Raw genomic sequence first — 24570 nt, forward strand, 5'->3', positions numbered from 1 at the left:
TACAGTATATATGTATAACTTACTCACAAAACGTACTGTAGCTGTGGGACAATGATTTCATGAAACCTGCAGCTCGTGATGAAAATAAGCCGAGGTTTTAACATCTTAATAAGTATTTAATGGATGCAGACGAGCAAGAATAACAGGAGAAAGGAGCATAAGTATGATTCCATTGCACCGGAGCATCAATGGCGACTCGTCCATTTGCTTGAGCTCATTAGAGTCAATCAGAGCCACCTGTCCTCTCATCCTCCACTTCAGGGTCGAGTGCATAATGACGCAGATTCTCGCCCAGACACTTAAAAGCTGCAGACGCACTCAAGCCAAGGATGCTTCGTACAAAAAAAGCTGAAATGCATCTCATCAAAAAAAAAGGAGTTTCCAAAACGATGCTGACGATGGTTAATTATTCTCTCTTTAAACTGCTGCAATCTTGGCTTTATTCTTCATCTGGATATGTTGAGATCACATCCTTTTTCACACCACCTTCTTGCATAGAAGATAGAAAAGCTCAGATACAGTTTTGAAAATAACAGAAATTCTGTTAAAACATCTTCTGTTTTTCTATAAATTCAAACCATTTTTTTTTCCTTCTTTATTTATAAAACTGTCTTTCTGTTTTTATTCCCAACTCTAAATGGAAGATAATGAAAGAGATCTTTAAAGGCATTTTTTGGTTCTTTTTCTGACAATTGTTTTTTATTAAAGTGCTTTAATTCTTCAGTTTAAAAAAAAATACATATATATGGATTCTGAAAGAAACTGGCAGCCATTGAAGAGTTTTAAGGATCAGAGAAATGTGAGTTCTTCTACTAGAGCAGCTCAGAATTCTCGCTGCAGAGTTTAGTATGAACTGCAGGCGAGACGATCCTTCTTGTTTAGACACCAAAACAAACTGTTAAAATAGTCCAAACCAGAAAACACAAAAGTATGGATGACAAGCTCCGGATCATACTGTGACATCATTTTCCTGAGTTCAGAGATTTTTCTCAGTATATATATAGGTATATATGTATATATCTATATATATGTATCAAACCTGGAATCTGATCTCATCTTGCGGTTCTTTGAAAATAACATTGTCGGGGTCACAGTACTGACATGGATCCAGAGTAGAAGATATTTCACACAAGCTTCTCCTTCAGCTTCTTCTTCTCTGTCTCCTTCCATTTGTAAGACTTTTTTCTTCTTCTGAAGCAAAGGGTCAACCGATGATGGAGGAGTCAGAGAGGAAAACACTCTAAGATAAGAACGATTTGTTTTTAAAGACAAATGAAACGATTCTATTGCATTGATTTTGGCTCTTTTTACTAAATCATTCAATTAAACAAACCTATTTCAAAGTATTTAAACCAGGGATGGGTATTTATGATGAACTTTCGTGGATGGAACAAAGAAGAACACACCATCACGTGATAAGAAAATTCTGAAAAATAAATCAACAAAGATTCTATAAGAAAATCAAGATGAAATGATTAGGATGATAAGGATATGAGTGATTACATAAATGGTTGTTTAATCGTATACTTTAAATACATTAAAACAGCTGAATATGAATCAGGAAAAGATAGAAAAAATGTACTTTTTAACTTAAGGTAACAAAAGAATAAATTATTATAATGGTAACTATATTATTTTACCAGAAAAAAACAACAACAATAATGAAAGAAAGTAAGTTTATTTTGAGGGATAAAAATGTTTTTTAAGTTATTTTTATTAACTGAAAAAAATAAACTTCTTATAAATTAAATATTTAAAATGGTAACTATATTATTTCAACATTTCAAAACAAATTAAGTTTTTTTCGAGTGGAAATTTCAGGTTTAAGTACATTTTTACTTTTAGTAACTGAATAATTGAAAACTAATCTAATATAGTAACTATATTTTTTCAATATTTCTCTAGATCTCTAGTGTAAAAGACAAACAATTTAAGAAAAAAATGTAATAATGTTACGCCCTTAGAAAGACATGTGGTCCAAACATTTGTAAATCAACAAAAAAAAGCAAACAAACCCAAAAAAACAACAAAACAATTTAGGTGTATTTTCTTTTATTCTTAATAGCTGCAAAAAGGACAAACAAAAAATATCTTTGTTTAAATATTTTTACTGAGATACATCTGGAATTAAATGAAAAGAAAAATTAAATAGAAGAATAGAATAGAATAGAAAATGTTTATTCATCCCCAGAAGGGAAACACACTTTTACAACAGCACAGTTGAAAAAAATAAAGTGCAAGGAAAAAAGAAATAATAAAAGAGACAATAAAAAAAATAATAATTTTAAAATAAAAAAAATAAAAAAAATAAAACGATCTTAAAGATATACAAATTATTTACAATATTGGAAATTTAACACTATTAACGAAATAAAAATAAAATAAAATAAAATAAAATAAAATAAAATAAAATAAGATAAAATAAAATAAGATAAAATAAAATAAAATAAAATAAAATAAAATAAAATAAAACACACAAGAAGAAAAACACACTACAGATTAGCATCAGGATATTTAAAGTAGAGAGTTAAATATCCTGACACCAGTTGGGATGAAGTACTTCTGTTTATGGAATTAATTCCATTTTCGTTTGTTTTCAAAGATTCAAAACCTCATCCCGTCACAGTGAGAAGGTTAAACTCGTTGTTAGAATGATCGGCGTCTCCTCGCGATGAACAATTATAATAATCAAGCTCATAAATCGAGGCGTCATCTTGACGGGCAGCACGTCACGGAGAAATGACAGATCACGGCAAAGTGCCTCGAGATGGACGGTTTCACGGCTTCGGTCGTCCACGTCGAGTGACAGCTAAGGACCTCTTGGCGCCGCGCCACGGCAATCTATTCAGCGCCAGCGTGTACGGACGGCGCCCGTATCCCAGAATGCACCCTGTCCTCTCCTCGCTGGCATACGCAGTCAAATAGAGAAATGGCCACTTTGCTCATCTGTGCACGGCGTGTCCTCGGGAGACACCGGCGCTCACATGCGTCGCGCTCGGAGGGGTGTGTGTGTGTCGCTGCAGTGTGTGTGTGTCGCTGCAGTGTGTGTGTGTGTGTTATATTGGTTTTGTCGTACAACCTCTGGTATGTGTGTGTGAATATTTAATGTCATAAATGCCTGAATCTCTGCCAAACCCTGCAACAAATCATGCTTTTGGCTCCAGCGGTTTATAGATAGACAAGCCTTTGTTACCGCAACGTACTTAAATAAAACAATATCTCAGTTGTGCCGCCATTCCTGAAGTCACATGACCCCGCGAGTCAGAGCGGCGTCACGAACATACTTCCTGTGAGAGTGTGGAAGGTCAGAGGTTAAACAGTCCAAAAACAAGACAATTTTCTCCTTAGGTATGAATGGTGTGTCTCTGGATTGGCCCGCTAGCTGTCCAGGGTGTCCCTTCGGCCATCGCTCTGAGACGGTTGGTTTGAAATTAAATGAAAATACCGTCAGAAAATAAAGATTAATACGGAGATGATTAGGATGATAACGATATGAGTGATTATGTTAATGGTTGTTTTATTTGATACATGTTTATTAATTAAGAAAATAATACTTTTTATTAACCTGACAAGAGAATAAATGGATGGATGGATGGATGGATTATAATAAATTATATTTTATTAATTTTAACATATTTTTTTGTTAACTATGAACCAGAGTAAGTTGTTATTTATATATATATTTTTTAAATATTTTTCAGAAACCCATTTACGTAAGGGTTTGTTGTCCGTAAATAAACAAGTTCCAATAATAAAAAAATAAATAAAAAGTAATAAAAATAAGGTTTAAAATAAAACATTATAAACAAGTTACATCCTTAGTTAAAAAAAACCCCATAAATGATTGAAAAAAAGAAAAAAAATATTGAGATTTGATTTTTCAGTCGAAACATGTAAATATCACGAATAAAATTAACTTTATTTTTATTTCCTGAGAAACTAAAATGTATTTCATTTGTTGATTTTAAAGAATTTAACATTTCTGTAACTTTTAACATCTGCAGAAAAGTAAAAAGTCAAAGAGAAACCAAATATATTTGCACATTATTATTGCTTGCCTTTTTCATTTCCTTTTCAGGAGTTTCAGTTTGTTTATCCCTGAACTCACCAGGGCCACGTAATTACAGTCAAAGGGCCTCGTGTGGCCCTCTGTTCCTTCGGTAATAAGTTCTACGGTGATTCACCGCTGCATTTTTTCTGTTCAATTCTCCTCTGTTCAAGACTCCCACTCCAGTTGTTACGAGGCTTAATTGGTTCTGAACCCGGTTCCGAAGCATCGCCGCGTCTCTCCAGAAGCTCTGGCAATAAGCGGCGACGGAGCCGCTAACATTTTAATGACTTAATGAGACCTAATTAGGTGAAAATGGAGAATAAAAGAGCGAAGCTGAGTAGCTAATCACAGTGTTCCAGCTCCTCCAGGCTTGTGTGTCGCTGCACTGGTGAGTTTGGGTCTATGTGGAAGTTTCCATGGCGATTGTGCGAGTGTGTGTGTTGTTGTGTTTTCTCAGCATCCGCCGGCCTCTTGGTCGGGACGCTGTGGCGAGGGGTCAGGCCTCCTTTAATCAAGGCATGAATCCCGTCTTCCATTAACTTAATTAGTCCAGAGCCCGGAGAAGCCACGGCTGAGATTGTGCGTTCGTGTGTGTGTCGGTGCACATGTTTGTGTGTGTTGTTGAGTCTAGTTGCTAAGCCGTTAAAAAAAAAAGTGTTTCTTAAGTCTTCCTACCATCTGAGATTTCCCATGTATTAGCGAGTAAGCAAATTAGCAAAGTTCTCTTCAGACTTTCAACTTCAACCAAAGTCCATAAGGAATTTTAAGTTCACCAAGTAAGAGCCGTACTTGCATGTTTATGAAGTATAAGTCAAACATAATAACTATCTTTATTGTCTCCTGGTTTACCGTTTCTACTTCCTACCTGAAGATTTCCAAGTTTTTCTGAGGCATCTTCCATTCTTTTAGTGGTAGTGGAATTAGTAGTAAAAGTGGAAGTCGACGTGTAATTAGTAATACAATTAGAAGTAGTAGTGGAATAAGTAGTAAAAGTAGAAGAGGTGAAACTAGTAGTAAAAGTGAAGGAACAATGAATTACACCAAGATCCTGTAGATGACTGAGGACAAGAGGATACAGTGCACTCCAGCAGATGTTTGGACATATTTTGGTTTAAAACAAATGAAATCAGTTAAGACTTTGTCCAAAGTCATGTGGTCTTTTTTCAGCGGTCGTTACATCCTCCACAAATAAATTAACAGTGAAATCCTGTGAGATCCCAGCAGTGACTGAGGATGAGAGGATACAGTGGAATCCAGCAGCTTTTAAAGCTGATGTTTGGACATATTTTGGTTTGAAAACAAATGAAAGCAGTTATGACTTCGTCAAGAGTCATGTGGTCTGTAAATACTACAACACCAGAGTCAAGTACTGGACAATACTACACATAGATACTTGTTTCTACAGTATCACAACACCAGAGTCAAGTACTCAACAAAACTACACATATATACTTGTTTCTACACTATGACAACACCAGAGTCAAGTACTCGACAATACTACACATATATACTTGTTACTACACTATGACAACACCAGAGACAAGTACTCAACAATACTACACATATATCCTTGTTACTACACTATCACAACACCAGAGTCAAGTACTCGGCAATACTACACATATATACTTGTTACTACACTATCACAACACCAGAGTCAAGTACTCGACAATACTACACATATATACTTGTTACTACACTATCACACCACCAGAGTCAAGTACTCGACAATACTCCAAATATATCCTGGATCCTATAGTATCGTTAACCCTGTATCATGATACGTAATCGTTTTGAGAAATACACAACCTTTATAGGTTCGGACTAATTCAAGACCAAGTCAGTTCTTGCAAAGGCCTATCTAGCCTAAAAAATATATTGTTTTTTTTAGTGTTTTTGCCACTTTAAGAAGTATCAACCATGTACTTGACCCCATTGGCTCAGAACTCTTGGTTAACCAAATTATTTATCAGGCCACTTGTGTGTAGAAGTGATATATCGACCTTTGATATTCTATGTAACTCCTAGTCTGTGAAGGATTTTTTAATAGTTCTTAAAAAGCTCAGCATATTTCGACCCTTTTCACCAGAAAGGAAACAAGCTCCCTATAGAGTTTTTTTATTCCTGTAGTTTAGTAATTATATTTAATTTTCCCTTCTGTTCAAATTCCCTGCACAACTCGATTAAGAAGCCAATCCATGAACTGCTCTCACACAAGTGGTCGACTGTGGACCGTGTAGTACTGTAAACCGTGTAGTACTGTAAACATGCTCTCTAAGCTTCCCCTTTGACACGATTGGAGAGTGATATGTCAATCAAGTGTCATGTCTGCCACACTGCCCTTTCTGCGTTCCGCTAAAAAAGTAAGTAAGTAAGTAATTTTTATTTATATAGCGCTTTTCCAAACGACTATTATTTTGTCAACTTTATATTTGTATGTACATTCTTAACCAACTTCTGTGCTATTATTATGCAGCAAATATATATATATATATTTTTATTGATTCAGTGTTTCCATACTTCTACTCTCAATGACTTTAATGTCTTGTTTGCTTGTACAGTCAAGTACTTTTATGTAACCTTTAATGTGTAATAGAAATAATTACAGGTTCAATTTTGTTTTAATTTACCAATTTATTTAACTACTCAAAGGTATTTGAATGCTTTCGCACAAAAATAAAACATAGTTTAGTTGAAGACAATATTTCGCTATTTTTACTTAAAACTTTAATAGTAAAAAAAAAAAAAAAATACTCTTAAACTCCTTATCTGTAAAAAGAGACGTCAGTTAGCTTATAGTGTTTTTATGATTGTAAAAATACTTTAAATATAAATCAATGACAATTTTTAAGTACAATACTTGATTAAAGAAACATTTGAAGGCTGCATTTCTAGAAAGGAACATATGGTTCTACCTTCATGATGGGATGCCCTTTGGTTTCCGGCTTCGGGTATGGTTTATACCTGGTTTATACCGAGGTATTAACCATAACCGAAGCCCGGCTGGAGGACCTTGCATTCATTCGTAGAACCATGGTTAGGTTAGGTAACCGGGGTTTTTATGCTTAAAAAAACTAACAAAAAAAAGTGCGAGTTCACTATTGTTGATATAGCTGACATGTCAGAGGATCTTCAAAACAAAGGGATAAGATAAGACAAACATAAACATTGATTTTTAATTTAAAAAAATACTGTCAGGGACGTTTTTCTCATGTGATTTAAATCACGCTACGTTTCTGTGGATTCTGCGGAACAATGTTCAAAAGTGGAAGGTGTCGACAGGAGAACGTTATCACTGCCGCCTGTAAAAACCTTCTACTCTCAATGACTTTAATGTCCTTCTGCTGACATACAAATCCTTCCACGCCGCTGCACCCACTTCATTTGCGGGGGGCTCCGCCTCCTTCCACAGTGACCTCCGCTCTGTCCTCACATCACCCCGACACCGGAATGTGCACCTATCCATCCGTGTTGACCCCGTCCAGATCGTGCCCCAAATGTTCCCGAAACCTGAAACCCAGGGTTGGAAGAAAAAAAAACCCTGCAAGAGACTGTAAGAGAGGTTTAGTAGGTCAGTAGAGCGTCTTCTGAAGACATACAAGGGATTACAGTGAAATGGAGAAAATATGATTTTAAAAATAGCATCAGGAAATAATAACTAGAAAATTTGTAGTAAAAGTAGAAGAAATAGAAATAGTTCAAAAAGTAAAGGTAATAGTGGAATTAGTAGTAAAATTAGAAGAAGTGGAAAAAGTAGTACATTTGGAAGTAGTAGTGGAATTCAGTTTAGTTCAGTTTATTTTAAAAGGATGTAGTAGTAAAAGTAGACAAAGTGAAATTAGAAGTAGTAGAAATGTAAAAGTAGTATTAGAATTAGTAGTAAAAACAGAAGTAGTAGTAGTATTAGTAGTGGAAGTAGAAGTAGAATTAGTAGTAAAAGTAGAAGAAGTGAAATTATTAGTAAAAGTGGAAGTAGTAGTGGAATTAGTAGTAAAATTAGAAGAAGTGGAATGAGTAGTAAAATTAGAAGTAGTAGTGGAATAAGTAGTAAAATAGAAGTAGTAGAAATGTAAAAGTAGTAGTGGAATAAGTAGTAAAAGTAGAAGATGTTGAATTCAAATTTAAAGTAGTAGAAAAGTAAAAGTAGTAGTAGAATTGGCAGTAAAAGTAGAAGAAGTGGAATAAGTAGTAGAAGTAGAAGTAGTAGAAAATTAAAAGTAGTAGTGGAATAGTAGTAATAGTAGGAGAAGTAAGTAAGTAATATTTATTTATATAGCGCTTTTCTGGAATTAGTAGTAAAATTGTAAGTAGTAGAAATGTAAAAGTAGTATTAGAATTAGTAGTAAAAACAGAAGTAGTAGTAGTATTAGTAGTGGAAGTAGTAGTGGAATTAGTAGTAAAAGTAGAAGAAGTGAAATTAGTAGTAAAAGTGGAAGTAGTAGTGGAATTAGTAGTACAAGTGGAAGTACTAGTGGAATTAGTAGTAAAAGTAGAAGAAGTGGAATTAGTAGTAAAATTAGAAGTAGTAGTGGAATAAGTAGTAAAATAGAAGTAGTAGAAATGTAAAAGTAGTAGTGGAATAAGTAGTAAAAGTAGAAGATGTTGAATTCAAATTTAAAGTAGTAGAAAAGTAAAAGTAGTAGTAGGATTGGCAGTAAAAGTAGAAGAAGTGGAATAAGTAGTAGAAGTAGAAGTAGTAGAAAAATAAAAGTAGTAGTGGAATAGTGGTAATAGTAGGAGAAGTGGAATAAGTAGTAAAATTGTAAGTAGTAGAAAAAAAGTAGTAGTAGAATTACATGTAAAATTAGATGTAGTAGTAGTATTAGTAGTGTTAGTAGTAGTTGAATTATTTGTAAAAGTATAAGTAGTAGGTCAAAGTGGAAGCATTTAATTGAATGGGGTAGAAAAGGGTAGAAAAAGAGGAATAAACGAAAGAGTGGAAGAGATAAAAGAAAGGTAGAACACTTCAGGAACGAGCTGAATTGATAAACGTTTGAACGGTTTGAATCTGATTCATCTTATGGGAGGAGAAGCGGCACAAAGTTTAGGTCAGAAGACGGAATAATAATAACTATAATAGTAATAATAATAATAATAATAATAAGACAAAACAGGATCTCAATACTCAACACATACAACTACGTAGTGATTGTTGTTTTTTTTGGAGATGGGATAAAATTAAATAGACAAAAACGTTTTCGTTGCTATCTTGGTTTGGGTCCCTCAGGGCACTCTGGTTTCCTCCCACTGACCATAAGAATATTGCTCTGGTTTTCACTTTATTTGATTCCTTATTGTGTAGGCGTTTTATTTATCTCTGTAAGTACTGGTAACATTATGAACCAGTGCTTAACATACCTTTCCAGGTACCTTTCAAGGATACCCTGGAATACATTTTTACTTAACCCTTGTATTATTCCAGGGTCAAGGTGACCCGGGCTGACACTTTGATTACACAATGCAAACTCTACACTAAGACAGTGGAATATGAAATATAAATAGAATTAAATAAATATATACCTGTTGTGTTTTCTCAGGGTCAAGGTGACCCAAAGGCCTGGGAACAAATGTCTTTTTGGTATCCCTTGTGTTGTCTCAGGTGACCCAAAGGCCTGGAAATAAATGTGTTTTCGCTATTCCTTGTGTTGTCTCTGGGTCAAGGTGATCCAAAGGCCTGCAAACAAATGTGTTTTCGCTATTCCTTTTGTTGTCTCTGGGTCAAGGTGACCCAAAGGCCTGAAAACAAATGTGTTTGTGGTATCCCTTATGTTGTCTCTGGGTCAAGGTGACCTGAAGGACTGAAAACAAATGTGTTTTTGGTATCCTTTTTGTTGTCTTTGGGTCAAGGTGACATTAAGGCCTCAAAACAAATGTGTTTGTGGTATCCCTTTTGTTGTCTCTGGGTCAAGGTGACCTGAAGGCCTGAAAACAAATCTGATTGTGGAATCCCTTGTGTTGTCTCCAGGTCAAGGTGACCCGAAGGCCTGAAAACAAATGTGTTTTTGGTATCCCTTATGTTGTCTCTGGGTCAATGTGATCCATATGTCTTGTGCAACAGAGTCTAAAAACACTAACACATATAGAGAGGCTTGTGGATAAACCTGATAGTAAAGTCAGTTATGGAATAAGTTTGTGTATAAGATGTAATTACAGGATTTGTAACGTGGTATTTGTTGTGTATCTACAGAAAAGCCTGTTTCGGTCGAGCTGAGCTGCGGCGCCGGGCCCAGCCATGTAGTGTTGGAGCCGGGTTCCCCTCTCCTGCTGGACTGCAACCTGGGCGCCAGCGACGCCCCCTTCAACATCACCTGGCTTCGCGATGGACTGGGTCTGCAGGAGGGCGAGTTCCTGCGCCGCCTGGCCAACGGGTCTCTGCTGCTGCTGCCCGGGTCGGACGGCGCCGCTCGGGGGGGATACAGCTGCCTGAGCGCCGGCGCCCACGGAGCTCTGACCAGCAGGACCGTCCACGTGCTTCTGGCAAGTAAGTGTCCGGGCAACACCCAGAAATAGAGGCTGGGTCGGGAGAAATGTTGCGGGGCATAAATCTGTCACTGTGGTGCTCTTAGGTTTCACAGTCAACACTTTCTGAACCACACAACATGCTGTCAATGTTAACTTTCATTTTGTTGGTCGGCTGCTCCTTACTAACTGTTAGAATTAAACCGAATTAAACTTTGGAAATACTTTTCATTCTAATCTGTCTGCTAAATGAAAATATACTAGCAGAAGTATATGGTTAGTTAGTATATTATGTGTATTAGCAGGTGATCATTTATTCTTTATGTCAAATGAATTGGATATTTTGAAAATGTGGAATTAGTAGTAAAACTAAAAGTAGTAGTGGAAATAGTAGTTAAAGTAAAAGAAGTGGAATAAGTAGTAAAACTATAACTATTAGTGGAATTACTAGTAGAAGATTTGGAATTAGTAGTAAACATTTAAGTAGTAGTGGAATAAGTAGAAAAAGGAAGAAGTGGAATTAGTATTAAAAGTAGAAGAAGCGGAATTAGTAGTAAAATTAAAAATAGTAGTGGAATTAGTAGTACACGTAGAAGATGTGGAATTAGTAGTAAACTTAGAGGTAGTAGTGGAATAAGTAGTAAATGTAGAAGTAGTAGTGGAATTAGTAGTAGAAGTAGAAGATGTGGAATTAGATCAAAACGTAGAAGTAGTAGAAAAATAAAAGTATAAGTAGAATTATTAGTAAATGTAGAAGTACTAGAAATGTAAAAGTAGTAGTGGAATTAGTTCTAAAAATAGAAGATGTGTAATTAGTAGTAAAAGTAAAAGTAGTAGAAAACTAAAAGTAGTAGTAGTATTAGTGGTGGAAGTAGTAGTGGAATTAGTAGTAAATATATAAGAAGTAGGTGAAAGTGGAAGGAGTTGAAACGAGTTGAAGAGTTTTCAATTGAATTTGGAAAAAAAGGGTAGAAAAAGAGGAATAAAAGAAAGAGTGGAAGAGAAAAAAGAAAGATAGAACATTTCAGGAACGAGCTGAATTGATAAAAGCAAATTGGATATTTTAAAAACATATGAATAAAAGATTCTTTTGGACCTTGTGGAGTGTTTGCATCACAAGAACATTTCTTTGTTCCCGGATCAGTAGCAACCGTGGAGAGGATGATTCACAGGCTTTTACTCGATGTTTTATTGAAGAGTTTGTAAGTGGTCAAGGTGTCAGCACTTACTCTTGGCCATCTTGGAAAATGCATTCCCCCAAGACTCGGGTCAAGAGGCAATGTTCTGGCAGGCTGAGTTATGATTGGCCGAGGAAACCAATGAAACACTCATTTAGCTTCAGGCTACAGCAGCTAATACTTGTGTAATGTCGACGACGCCCGTTTTTTATGCAACTTCAGGAAAACTGATGAACCCTCACATGAAGTGGTTAAGACCTAACCGATGCTCGAACCAGGATGTAATACACATCTTCAGCCCTGATGTACTAGGATTTAAACTTAGAAAAATGTTGTCACAACACGATCTGGATCTTATAATCCATGCAGTTGTGTTGTTTGGACTATTGTAACAGTTTATCTTGGTATCTAAACAAGAAGGATCTGTCTCGCCTGCAATTCATACAAAACTCCGCAGCCAGATTTCTGAGCCGCTCTAGTAGAAGAACTCACATTTCTCCGATCCTTAAAACTCTTCACTGGCTGCCAGTTTCTTTCAGGATCAATTTTAAAATTCTGGTTCTTACTTTCAGATCTATTCATGGTCAGACCTTCCATCAGTGATCTGATCCAGACTTACACCCCAGCTCGGGCTCTGAGGTCTGTGGATCAGAATCTACTGATGGTTCCTGAACACGCTTCTGGACCAGAGGAGAGAAATCCTTCCAGACTGTTGCTCCTAAGCTTTGGAACCATCTCTGTGTTTGATGATCTACTGACTCCTTCAAGAAACATCTTAAGACACTTTTATTTGAGCTTTTCCTTGATTCTCTGAGACTGTTGTGTTTGTCTCTGTGTCATCTTGATCTTTTAAGCATATATTTTATTGAGTATTGTTTTGATTGTTTAAGCGCTTTGTGACCCTGGTCTAGAAAAGCCTCTACAAATATTACTTACTCACGTACAAAAAAACAATATATTCTTCCTACAGGTGGCTCTGCTCTATGCATTCATTGGCCACCATATACAAAAAAGGTCTGAACTTCTTCATTGGACCAATTGACCGACATTATCTACTCCTTATGTCAGTGTTTTTAAACAAATATTGGGTTTGTTTCTTGATTTAGAAGTCACGCTGATGATGTCACTCTCTGATCAATCAGTGGCTGGCAGGCAGTCAACGTCGGCTCGCTTGAAACCAGTGCGGAGCTCGTACTAAAACATAGTTCCTTCTTCGTTATTCCTTCTACGTTACTGCTGGATTGTGTTGAGGTCTCATGAAGCAGCTGATGCTGTATCACGATTCAATCGATTCCTGTTATGTGACATATATATTGGCACGGTAGATAATACATTGCCAATCCTGGTGATGAGTTGATGAAGCTTCATGAAGCAGCTGATGCTGTATCACGATACAGTTTGAAAGACCACTAGATGTCGCCCTCAGTGAAAATGATGTTTCATTGAATTAGTAGATCAGAGTCAAAGATTATAAAGCAGAGAGTGACATCTAGTGGTCTTTTAAAAATGAAGACACTGTATCATTAAACAACCGATGAAACGCAACGCAAACCGGGTATAGTTGAGTCCAGTAGACTAGGGCTAAGATGACCAGATGGAGAAGGATTTCATCCGTGTAAGTTCGTGTATTCCGATCTTTCTGTAGCGAGCCTTTAAGCAGACGCACGATGAACTGCAAATCTTTTCACTTACAGATTCGTTTCACCTCTTAAAACCAGATGTTTTTTCCTTGGTTCAAGCCTTCTCCAGCCAGTGTGGAACTCATTCCTTTGTTCTTCTCAAAGTGTTAGAGAATGGGTCAAACCCAACCAAACGAGGGGCCAAGATAGCACACTCGGTCATAGGTCTAATCAATTTTATATTTACCCAACTGTCTACTAAACAGGGAGTATTGAACTCTAATGTCAGGCGTCTCTTTACTGCTATTTTTTGGAACATAATCAGCTTATGATCATAATCGCAACGCACAATCTGAGCCAACGGGAGCCATCAGGGGTTAAGCGAGTCGCACAACTACCCATTAGAAAGTCCTGAGCAGGGACGACCTCGAACCAAACCTTGAGGGCGTCCGTCAGAAACCAACTGCTGGCTTCAGACAAACTTATTTTTGAAACGATGCAATTATTGTCTAGTGTTAAAGTGCAGGGGTTCCCGAAGTACATCGACTTTTAGAGTATATTTCCTTATGTATATTCACATTCAACACCTATTATTTGTTAAGAATTTTGTGCAGTCAAGGCCATTTTTTATGTATCGCTGTCAAGACATACTCGAAACCTGCCTTCGAATTTTAGATGGTCATGAGATCTTAGTGGTTTTAGCATCAGAATCTAACTCTTGCTCCTTCAGTTCTTTTGGTTGATGCCATGTGATCTTAAAGTGATAGTTCAGTCAAAATTCAAATTATACTCATTTTCCACTCACCCTCGTCCATGTGTTTCATAGTAATCGGTCCCTTTTTGGAGTTATAAACACAAATGTGTGTTTGTATGACGGTGGTGAACAGCGCTTGTTTTCTTCCTCAAAAAAATACACTTATACACCTTCATTCTGCTCGACTGTAACGTCCATCTTGTATTGACGCCTCGACATGAGGTTCGACTTGAAGATTGGTTGGAAATAACTTAAGCAAGTCTCATTTTTTGAGCTTGTTGGTAGCAGAAGCTAAAAGGCTAACATGCTACACAGACAGAGACGTTAAGGGCGTAGCTTATGGAAGTACATCAGTTCCATCAGAATATTTAAATATTTTTTTCAAATATTTAAGGTTGAATTAATTAAAATTATTTAATATTTGTGAATTATTCAATTTTTTAAAAATTAAAGCCTTTTTAAATTCAAAATAATAAAAAATTCAAAGCATTTTAAATTGAATATAAGAAGAAATAAAAACAGCCAAAACCAAACGAGTACCGAGGTACGTAATCATCATTTCTGCAGTTCAAGATGTTGATGTTGTTGGACATTTGGTTTTGTCTGGTGGCACTGTCTTTAAAAGGCTTCATATTTTTTAATATTTAATTAAAAAGTCTTTCATTTTTTTTAAAATTAAATTTAAAATGCTTCAAATTAAAAATATATATTGAAAAATCGAAATTTAAATATAGCAAATATTTAATAATTGGAATTAAAATATAATACATATTGAATAATTGAAATTAAAATATAAATAATTTTGAATATTTGGAATTAAAATACCACAAATATTGAATAATCGAAATTAAAATATAACAAATATTGAATAATTGAAATTAAAATATAACAAACATTGAATCATTTAAATGAATTAAACCTCAATATTAAGATTTACTTCAATAGTAGCAGAAAATAAGTATAATTTGATTTGTTATCACTTTAAAAATCTGAAGATCAAACAAGTTCAGGGCAAATAGTTCAATTTTTATTTCACAACATATCGTATTAAATCCTATTATTTCCTTCCCTCCAATTTTCTCCTCCTGGCACTGCTCCCACTTTTTAGAAAAAAAACCCACAGTTTTGTCTAAAGTCTGGCTTTTCTTTAAAGAAGATGGATGAGAGGATGGTTGGGATAAATGACCAGCGATACGTCGCGAAAGGCTGCAGCTGAAGGGACCCGGCTTTTCATACTCTTAAGAGCTTGTTTTTATGGAGTCATTAGCTTTGTGTAAAACGAGACGGCGTCCTCTGCTCATGCCCACCCTTTTGTCAGCTGTCACATGTCTATTTATGAGGATCTCTTATTTAAGGGACAATAAAGAGCGAAAGGGGGAGACGGGTGGGGGGGGAGCATTGAAAAAAAAATGGTGGGAGAGCAGAACGGGTTGTGAAGAGGGTTTTTTTTTCGCCACGAGAGAAGGCTTTACAGACCATTACCGATGACCTTGAGTGTGTTTGTGTGTTTCAATTGAGAGGCTGTGAAATGGATTTTGACCAGTGGTCTCGATTCCGCTTCCTGCTGCTTCTTCACATTGTATCACAAGACGAGAGGACGCTCCACGCACGAGCACATCTGTGAAAACATATTATGAAAGCCACCTGCCTCCGGTGCCCTCCGAGTGTCTGCCGAGCAGCTGTTGAATGTGGATCCACATCCTACACGCTCACAACCGCCAGAGAGCAGGGAAGATGCTGCGAGATATTCCTTTAAATACATTTAAAAAACATCTATACGTTCAGGGTAGAATATGCTGTTGGAAAAAAAAAAGAGAGCGTCAAACCAAAGCGAGGCTATCGAGGGATTTGAAGAACTGCAACCTTTTGAAAAAGAATATTTTTAGCCTGACTTTTAACTCTTTATGTGCTTTTCTAACAACTGAAAAAAAAACATTTTACTACCACAGTTATATTCAGCAGGTATTTGACGATTTCATGGCCTTCGGATTGCTTTTTGTAGATTATTTAGTTCTGAACTTTGTGTCAGTTATTAATAACTTACCATAGAGTATAAAGATGCAACAAAAACAAATCAACCAAAACGTATGTCCTTGCATTAATATTAATGTGATGTTTTGTGGAATTGATCGTTACTTCTGGAATATTTTACTGTTCTAAGTGTAGTACAGTGTGTCAATTTTAATACAATATTTTTGTTTTTAATGTAAAGCACTACTGTAAAGCACTACTAATGGCTTAACAGCGTTGTAGAAATTATCTTTATTATCTTTATATTATGTTATTCAAAAAAAATATAATTTCAAATAGTTAAAATCTTACATGTCATTTGCTGCACATTTCTACACAATTCGTTCCTCGTTTACAAATTAAATAAAGTGTGTTTAAAATAAAACTTTTTTTGTATTATTTACAATAACATGCAAATCTTTACAGTGTTTGCAGCAGTCGTTACGTCCTCCATGCCTAAATTAACAATGAAATCGATGACTGAGGACGAGAGGATACAGTGGATTTAATCGGCTTTTAATGCTGGTGTTTGGACATATTTTGGTTTGAAAACAAATGAAAGCAGTTACGACTTCGTTAAGAGTCATGTGGTCTGTAAATACTACAAATATATACTTGTTACTACACTATCACAACACCAGAGTCAAGTACTGGACAATACTACACATATATTCTTGTTACTACACTATCACGACACCAGAGTCAAGTACTGGACAATACTACACGTATATACTTGTTACTACACTATCACAACACCAGAGTCAAGTACTCTACAATTCTACAAATATATACTTGTTACTACACTATCACAACACCAGAGTCAAGTACTGGACAATACTACACATATATTCTTGTTACTACACTATCACAACACCAGAGTCAAGTACTGGACAATACTACACGTATATACTTGTTACTACACTATCACAACACCAGAGTCAAGTACTCTACAATACTACAAATATATACTTGTTACTACACTATCACAACACCAGAGTCAAGTACTCTACAATACAACAAATATATCCTTGTTACTACACTATCACAACACCAGAGTCAAGTACTGGACAATACTACAAATATATCCTTGTTACTACACTATCACAACACCAGAGTCAAGTACTAGACAATACTACACATATATACTTGTTACTACGCTATCACAACACCAGAGTCAAGTACTGGACAATACTACACATATATACTTGTTACTACACTATCACAACACCAGAGTCAAGTACTGGACAATACTACACGTATATACTTGTTACTACACTATCACAACACCAGAGTCAAGTAATCTACAATACTACAAATATATACTTGTTACTACACTATCACAACACCAGAGTCAAGTACTCTACAATACTACAAATATATCCTTGTTACTACACTATCACAACACCAGAGTCAAGTACTGGACAATACTACAAATATATCCTTGTTACTACACTATCACAACACCAGAGTCAAGTACTAGACAATACTACACATATATCCTGGTTCCTACACTATCACAACACCAGAGTCAAGTACTGGACAATACTACAAATATATCCTGGTTCCTACAGTATCACAGTATATCGTATTGTTGACCCTGTATTGTTTCGCCAGATTCTTGTCTATTCACATTACGATCTGAGTTAAAGCAGTTGAACTGAGACGCCTCATGATAGTTCAGTCATCAGGATGTTTTTTTATTTCCCAGCACAGTTCTGATCTTCAAAGTCACGTCCTCATCCGAGTCCATTATCGTCGTGAAAATCATAAGATCACCTCGAATCACCATCAGTCGTCTCATTGTCCTCGGATCTTGTCGTAGGATTCATGTCAGAGATGGTTATTTCTTGATTCGTTCTAAGGGACGGAACTGAGCTGCTGATAACTGTCATGTTCAAGCATCAAGATGTGGTTGAACTGGAATAAAATTATGAAGAATATATACTATATATCTGAGAGGAAGTTTTCCTAAGCAAGGCTTCAGGATCACATTAATGGCTAAACATGTCTGCGGCATTCAAGGATATTTTCATTTCATTTTTCTTCCTCGTAGCCACGACAGAATGCTGAAAAAAAACACGGAAAACATGGTCGTGTTTTATAGAACTAAGTGAAAAGGTCAAGGAGAGATTTTTTGCTGAAACAGCACTTTCACGCTTTATATATTGAATAAGTCATCATAAAAATCCGGACCATCATTTCATCGTACTGTGGTTCCTGTGTTAACTTCTCATTATTACCTGTATTCATATTGACACACACACAAAAAATATACTTCCTAGCTAAAATAAAATGATATGAAATATAATATTGAAGTCGTATTTGACACATTTATGACTTCATCAAAGTCATATTCGTAAAGTCGTTTAACATTGAAAATAATTGTATTACAAGATGAAATGATTCAAAAAATACTTTTACCTTTACGAGATTAAAGAAGTATAATATTAAATTTAGATGAGATTAAAATAGAATAATAATAATAATACTTATTTATGAGAATAAGTTGTATAATAACAATTTATTTTTTATACGATATCAAGGTTTATTTTGTTCCAAAAAAAATGTGCACGTTATATTTTTTTACATGATAATGTTGTACAATAATTCATTTTTTACAAGAATGAAGTAGTGCTCGACTTATGTGTCTTGATCTTTTTAAGTAAATATTCTAACCGTGTATTCTTTGTGATTGTTAAAGTGCTTTGTGACCCTGGTCTAGAAAGATCTTTACAAATAACCTTTACTTATTTACTTACTTACTTACTGTAATAGTAGAATAATAAAGTATAATAATACATTTTAATGCAATAAAGTAGTACAATAATGATTTTTTTTAAAGGTTTTTAAGTAGCATAATAATTTATTTTTTTCTGGGATTAAAGTAGAATAACAAGACTTTGTAACATACTATTATAACAAAAGTAGTATGTTAAATTTGTTTACAAAAATAATGTAGTATACTAATACATTTTTACAAGAATAAAGTAGTATAATAATATATTTTTAAAAGAATAAAGTAGTATAAAAATACATTTTTTCAAGAATAAATTAGTATATAATATTTTTTTACGGTTTTAAAGTAGCATTATAATATTTTTTCAGGGATAAAAGTAGTATAACAAGACTTTGTAACATACTACTATAACAAAAGTAGTATGTTACATTTTTTTACGAAAATAATGTAGTATGATACATTTTTTACAAGATAGAGTAGTATAATAATACATTTCACAAGAATAAAGTAGTATAATAATAAATGTTTACAAGATAGAGTAGTATAATAATACATTTTAATGCAATAAAGTAGTACAATAATGATTTTTTTAAAGGTTTTTAAGTAGCATAATATTTTTTTTTTTTCTGGGATTAAAGTAGAATAACAAGACTTTGTAACATACTATTATAACAAAAGTAGTATGTTAAATTTGTTTACAAAAATAATGTAGTATACTAATACATTTTTACAAGAATAAAGTAGTATAATAATATATTTTTAGAAGAATAAAGTAGTATAAAAATAGATTTTTTCAAGAATAAAGTAGTATATAATATTTTTTTACGGTTTTAAAGTAGCATTATAATATTTTTTCAGGGATAAAAGTAGTATAACAAGACTTTGTAACATACTAAAGGTAGTATGTTACATTTTTTTACGAAAATAATGTAGTATGATACATTTTTTACAAGATAGAGTAGTATAATAATACATTTCACAAGAATAAAGTAGTATAATAATAAATGTTTACAAGATAGAGTAGTATAATAATACATTTTTATGACAATAAAGTAGTATGATAATGATTTTTTTACGTTTTTTAAGTAGCATAATAATGTATTTTTCTGGTATTGAAGTAGTATAATGATGCATTTATTATGGAATTAAAGTTAAGATTTTTTTATAATCAGGTGGACCTAATATTCCGTCATAATTATTGATGTATATTCTTGTAATTGCATTGATTCATAAAGAGATAATTCGATTTTTTAAGTTAAGCTCTAAAGGGGAGGCTTAGTTTCACCAGCCTTTACACATTTACGAAGCGGTAAAAAAAAGGAATATTGTGATATTTTTCAAGCTCTATTTCAACACATGCTAACATGTGACATCATGGAGTTCACCCTGTGTTCGAGTGTCTTTTTTTTTTCTCCCCCCTCAGTGTTGGTGAAAGCTGGGCAGCACAGAGGTCATGAGTGGAATGATCTGCTCGCACAAAGGCAGGGAAAAAACACTGCAATCTGATAGCTGTGGGGCCAAAGTGGGGGGCACCGAGGGGGCGGGGGGGGCGGGGGGTCCGCACAAAGACGGAGGAAAGAGTCGGGGCCGGAGTCAAGGGCAGACACTTCTGCTCAAAAAGATGTTCTGGTCCTTTTTTTAAACAATGAGAAGCAATTATTTGACAGAATTGACTGCAGACGCTCTGTTAAGACAAGTCAATGTGTCTGTTGAAGCAGATCCTCAAACTTTATCACACAAGAGGCCAAAGTATTTGAAAAGCCAAGGTCGCGGGTCGAAAAATATATATTTACCAAATCCAATACAGTCATTCTGACTGAGATAAGTAAGGAAGTAAGTAAGTAATATTTGTAGAGTGCTTTTCCAGACCAGGGTCACAAAGCACTTAAACAATCAAAACAATACACAATAAAATATATACTTAAAAGGTCAAGATAACACAGAGACAAACACAGGATTCTTAGAAAATCAAGGAAAAGCTCAAATAAAAGTGTCTTAAGATGTTTCTTGAAGGAGTCAGTAGATCATCAAACACAGATGTTTCTTGAAGGAGTCAGTAGATCATCAAACACAGATGTTTCTTGAAGGAGTCAGTAGATCATCAAACACAGATGTTTCTTGAAGGAGTCAGTAGATCATCAAACACAGATGTTTCTTGAAGGAGTCAGTAGATCATCAAACACAGATGTTTCTTGAAGGAGTCAGTAGATCATCAAACACAGAGATGGTTCCAAAGCTTAGGAGCAACAGTCTGGAAGGATTTCTCTCCTCTGGTCCGGAAGTTCAGGAACCATCAGTAGATTCTGATCCACAGACCTCAGAGCCCGAGCTGGGGTGTAAGTCTGGATCAGATCACTGATGGAAGGTCTGACCATGAATAGATCTGAAAGTAAGAACCAGAATTTTAAAATTGATCCTGAAAGAAACTGGCAGCCAGTGAAGAGTTTTAAGGATCAGAGAAATGTGAGTTCTTCTACTAGAGCAGGTCAGTATTCTCGCTGCAGAGTTTATTATCAACTGCAGGCGATATCTTTCTTTTTTTACCAAATGTGTTCTTGGTTGGTCCTCCTCTATCAAACACATTATTGTTGACATCCATAATTTCTTTAACTTATCTCATCTTGAACACTGACGTCTATATTGGTGTATATTGGTTTTATTTATTGTTTTTTATAATAAAATGTTTAGATAGTCATAGAATATTTGACCGGGCCATAGTTCTGGTCCCTGGTTTGGATAATTAATAATATAATTAAAAAAAAGAACATTTTCATAATCTTTTTTAACTTTTCTTTTCTTCTCAATAATTCACTGTAGGTAACAGTATATTAACTTGTGGAATCGGTATAGGTAAGATTTTACATCTGGTTACAAAACTAATTTAAACATCGAAGGACATACATCAGACATGAGAATAGGTTTAAAGTCACAGCAACTTTACTTGTACAAGGAGAGATCAAATACAGAACATAATCATAGTCAGTCAGATTTGGTTGCATCCTTATAGGCTATGGTAAGTTATTGATTATCCGTGACAAGTTCCTAACTGTAAAAACTCAAGTAAATAATAGCTGAAATTATATATACAAAAAAATATATACAGAAATCTTAAATTTGAGTACACATCTACAAATCATGATTAATAGTAGTGAAATGTGAGTTTTAAGTGCAAAGCAAGACACAAGGAGTGTTGTTTTTGAAGTTGTGTGTCTTAGGGAACAGCACTAACGCAAAAATCCTGGTGCGACTTCAGAAATAGCTTTACTTGTACAAGGAGAGATCAAATACAGAACATAATCATAGTCATTCAGATTTCTCTCTGAAGCGAAAACTGTTTTGGTTGCATCTTTATACTCTATGGTAAGTTATTGATTATCCTTGTCTTAAGTTTGAGTACATGTGATATTATACACAGTATTTCAGTCATTTTTCATCATTGTCGTGTCGTTTTTAGGGGTCGAATCATGATTGACAATAGCATAATGTGAGTTTTAAGTGAAAAGCAAGACACAAGGAGTGTTTTTTTTTTTGAAGTTGTTTGTCTTAGGGAACAGCACTAACACAAAAATCCTGGTGCGACTTCAGAAATAGCTTTACTTGTACAAGGAGAGATCAAATACAGAACATAATCACAGTCAGTCAGATTTCTCTCTGAAGCAAAAACTGTTTTGGTTGCATCTTTATACTCTATGGTAAGTTATTGATTATCCTTGTCTTAAGTTCGAGTACATGTGATATTATACACAGTATTTCAGTCATTTTTCATCATTGTCGTGTAGTTTTTAGGGGTCGAATCATGATTGACAATTGTATAATGTGAGTTTTAAGTGAAAAGAAAGACACAAGGAGTGTTTTTTTTTTAAGTTGTTTGTCTTAGGGAACAGCACTAACACAAAAATCCTGGTGCGACTTCAGAAATAGCTTTACTTGTACAAGGAGAGATCAAATACAGAACATAATCACAGTCAGTCAGATTTCTCTCTGAAGCGAAAACTGTTTTGGTTGCATCTTTATACTCTATGGTAAGTTATTGATTATCCGAGACAAAGTTCACAACTGGAAAATCAGAAATAAATAATGATGTACATGTGATATTATACACAGTATTTCAGTCATTTTTCATCATTGTAGTAGATTTAAACACTTATTTTAGTGGTCAAATCATGATTGACAATAGTATAATGTGAGTTTGAAGTCAAAAGCAAGACACAAGGAGTGTTTTTTTGTGTGTGTGTTCAGAAGTTTTGTGTCTTAGGGAACATCACTCCCACTGTGGGATTAATAAAGTAATCTTATCTTAACACAAAAGACCTGGTGCGACGTCAGAAATAGCTGACAAGATGAAAAACGAGTCACCGTGGGAGCTGCCCATCACATTCCCCCAACACACATATATCTGGTCTAATATATAATGTCACCAGGGGACAATTAAGCATATTGTCGGGCCCCTAGAGCGCCGCTAAGTCACCTTAAACTGCGAGTTTTAATCCTTGCATGTCGGCGCAAAGTGTGTAAACTTGGCAAGCTCCGAGGGGTTTTTCTCGGCGTGGTGCCGGATGAGTCGGCCGCGGAATTTTCATTGTGTGACGATGGGACACTGATGGAGTCCTGGGAAAAAAGACTAATATGATTATGCTTTGACAGGGCGGAGGTGGGAGTCCGACCAGTCACTATTGTTCCATCACGGCGTGAGACCAGTGTCGTCCCCTGACCCACGCCGGCCTCTATGCATTAATATCAGCTAATGTGCACTCTCGCTGATCAGCTGTTTTTTAACTGCACACAGACACACACAGACACACACTGACACACACTTACACACAAGTGCATTTGTCAGCAGAGGACTTTTTTTTCTTCATTTATTTTACGCTTCTGTGAAACATTCCTTTTATTCACCGAGTCATCTTTAGTTTCTAAATCATGTTTACTTAAATTTGAATAAAGTAACTTGATTTTTGTTTATTTTGAGGCCTTCAAAGTAACAACAAATCTCTTTCACTCTATTTTTTAGCATTAAACAAATGTTTTCCTCTCAAAATCAAACATTTTCCCCCGACATTTTATCCTGAATCAATTTATATGGAAGTATATCAGTGTCAGAAAAATGTTCAATTGTTTTTTATCTCATAATTGTATTCATTTATTTGTATATTTAAGTCTGTATTCTATTTTTTTTAATGGAATTTTTAAAAAAATGTACATTTACAAAATCAATGTTTTTTTTTTTTTCACATATAGTTTGATCTATAATTTCCCAAAATAATCTAAAGTAAATTTTCTAAATTCAATATGTTAATCATAGTCTTTAAATTCAATAAAAAATGTAAGGTGAAATACTGCGACTAGACTTTACCAGAATATTTCTGAGATTGATCAGTCACATGACTGTTTGCACGACATGTGATTGGCTGGAAGTCGGCACTGATTGTCTTTTATAAATACATGTGTAAAATGTGAATACAATGAAAATATGAGCCTTAAAATATCATATAATTCCAGAGTATCTTATACTAAAATTAGTAGTACAATTAGTATTCATAATGTATTATCAAAGTATTTTATTATCATTTTCTGCAGAAAAGTCATTTTTTAAATTAAACTATAATTTTTCTGAATAATTTTTGTATTCCTTTTATAACATTTGTCATGAGTTTAGTAATTATGTCATTTTTCTCTATTTTAGTTTTTCTCAATTACATTTTTCTAACATTTTTTCATCAATATTTATATCTATATATCTGTCCATCCAGCCAACCATAACA

The 24570-nt window shown here is 34.7% G+C and overlaps 1 protein-coding gene across 1 annotated transcript in view; it reads left to right on the forward strand.

Moving 5' to 3' along the window:
- igdcc4 (immunoglobulin superfamily, DCC subclass, member 4) overlaps nucleotides 1-24570 on the forward strand; it is an 88139-nt gene that overhangs the window by 26621 nt on the left and 36948 nt on the right. The window contains exon 2 of the mRNA XM_087793271.1: nucleotides 10239-10532. Coding sequence (XP_087649397.1) covers nucleotides 10239-10532 — 294 coding nt within the window. The remainder of the gene's footprint in view (nucleotides 1-10238; nucleotides 10533-24570) is intronic.

The sequence above is a fragment of the Callionymus lyra genome, chromosome 6 (assembly GCF_982586985.1).
Source record: "Callionymus lyra chromosome 6, fCalLyr1.hap1.1, whole genome shotgun sequence".
In the NCBI taxonomy this organism is placed as follows: domain Eukaryota; kingdom Metazoa; phylum Chordata; class Actinopteri; order Syngnathiformes; family Callionymidae; genus Callionymus; species Callionymus lyra.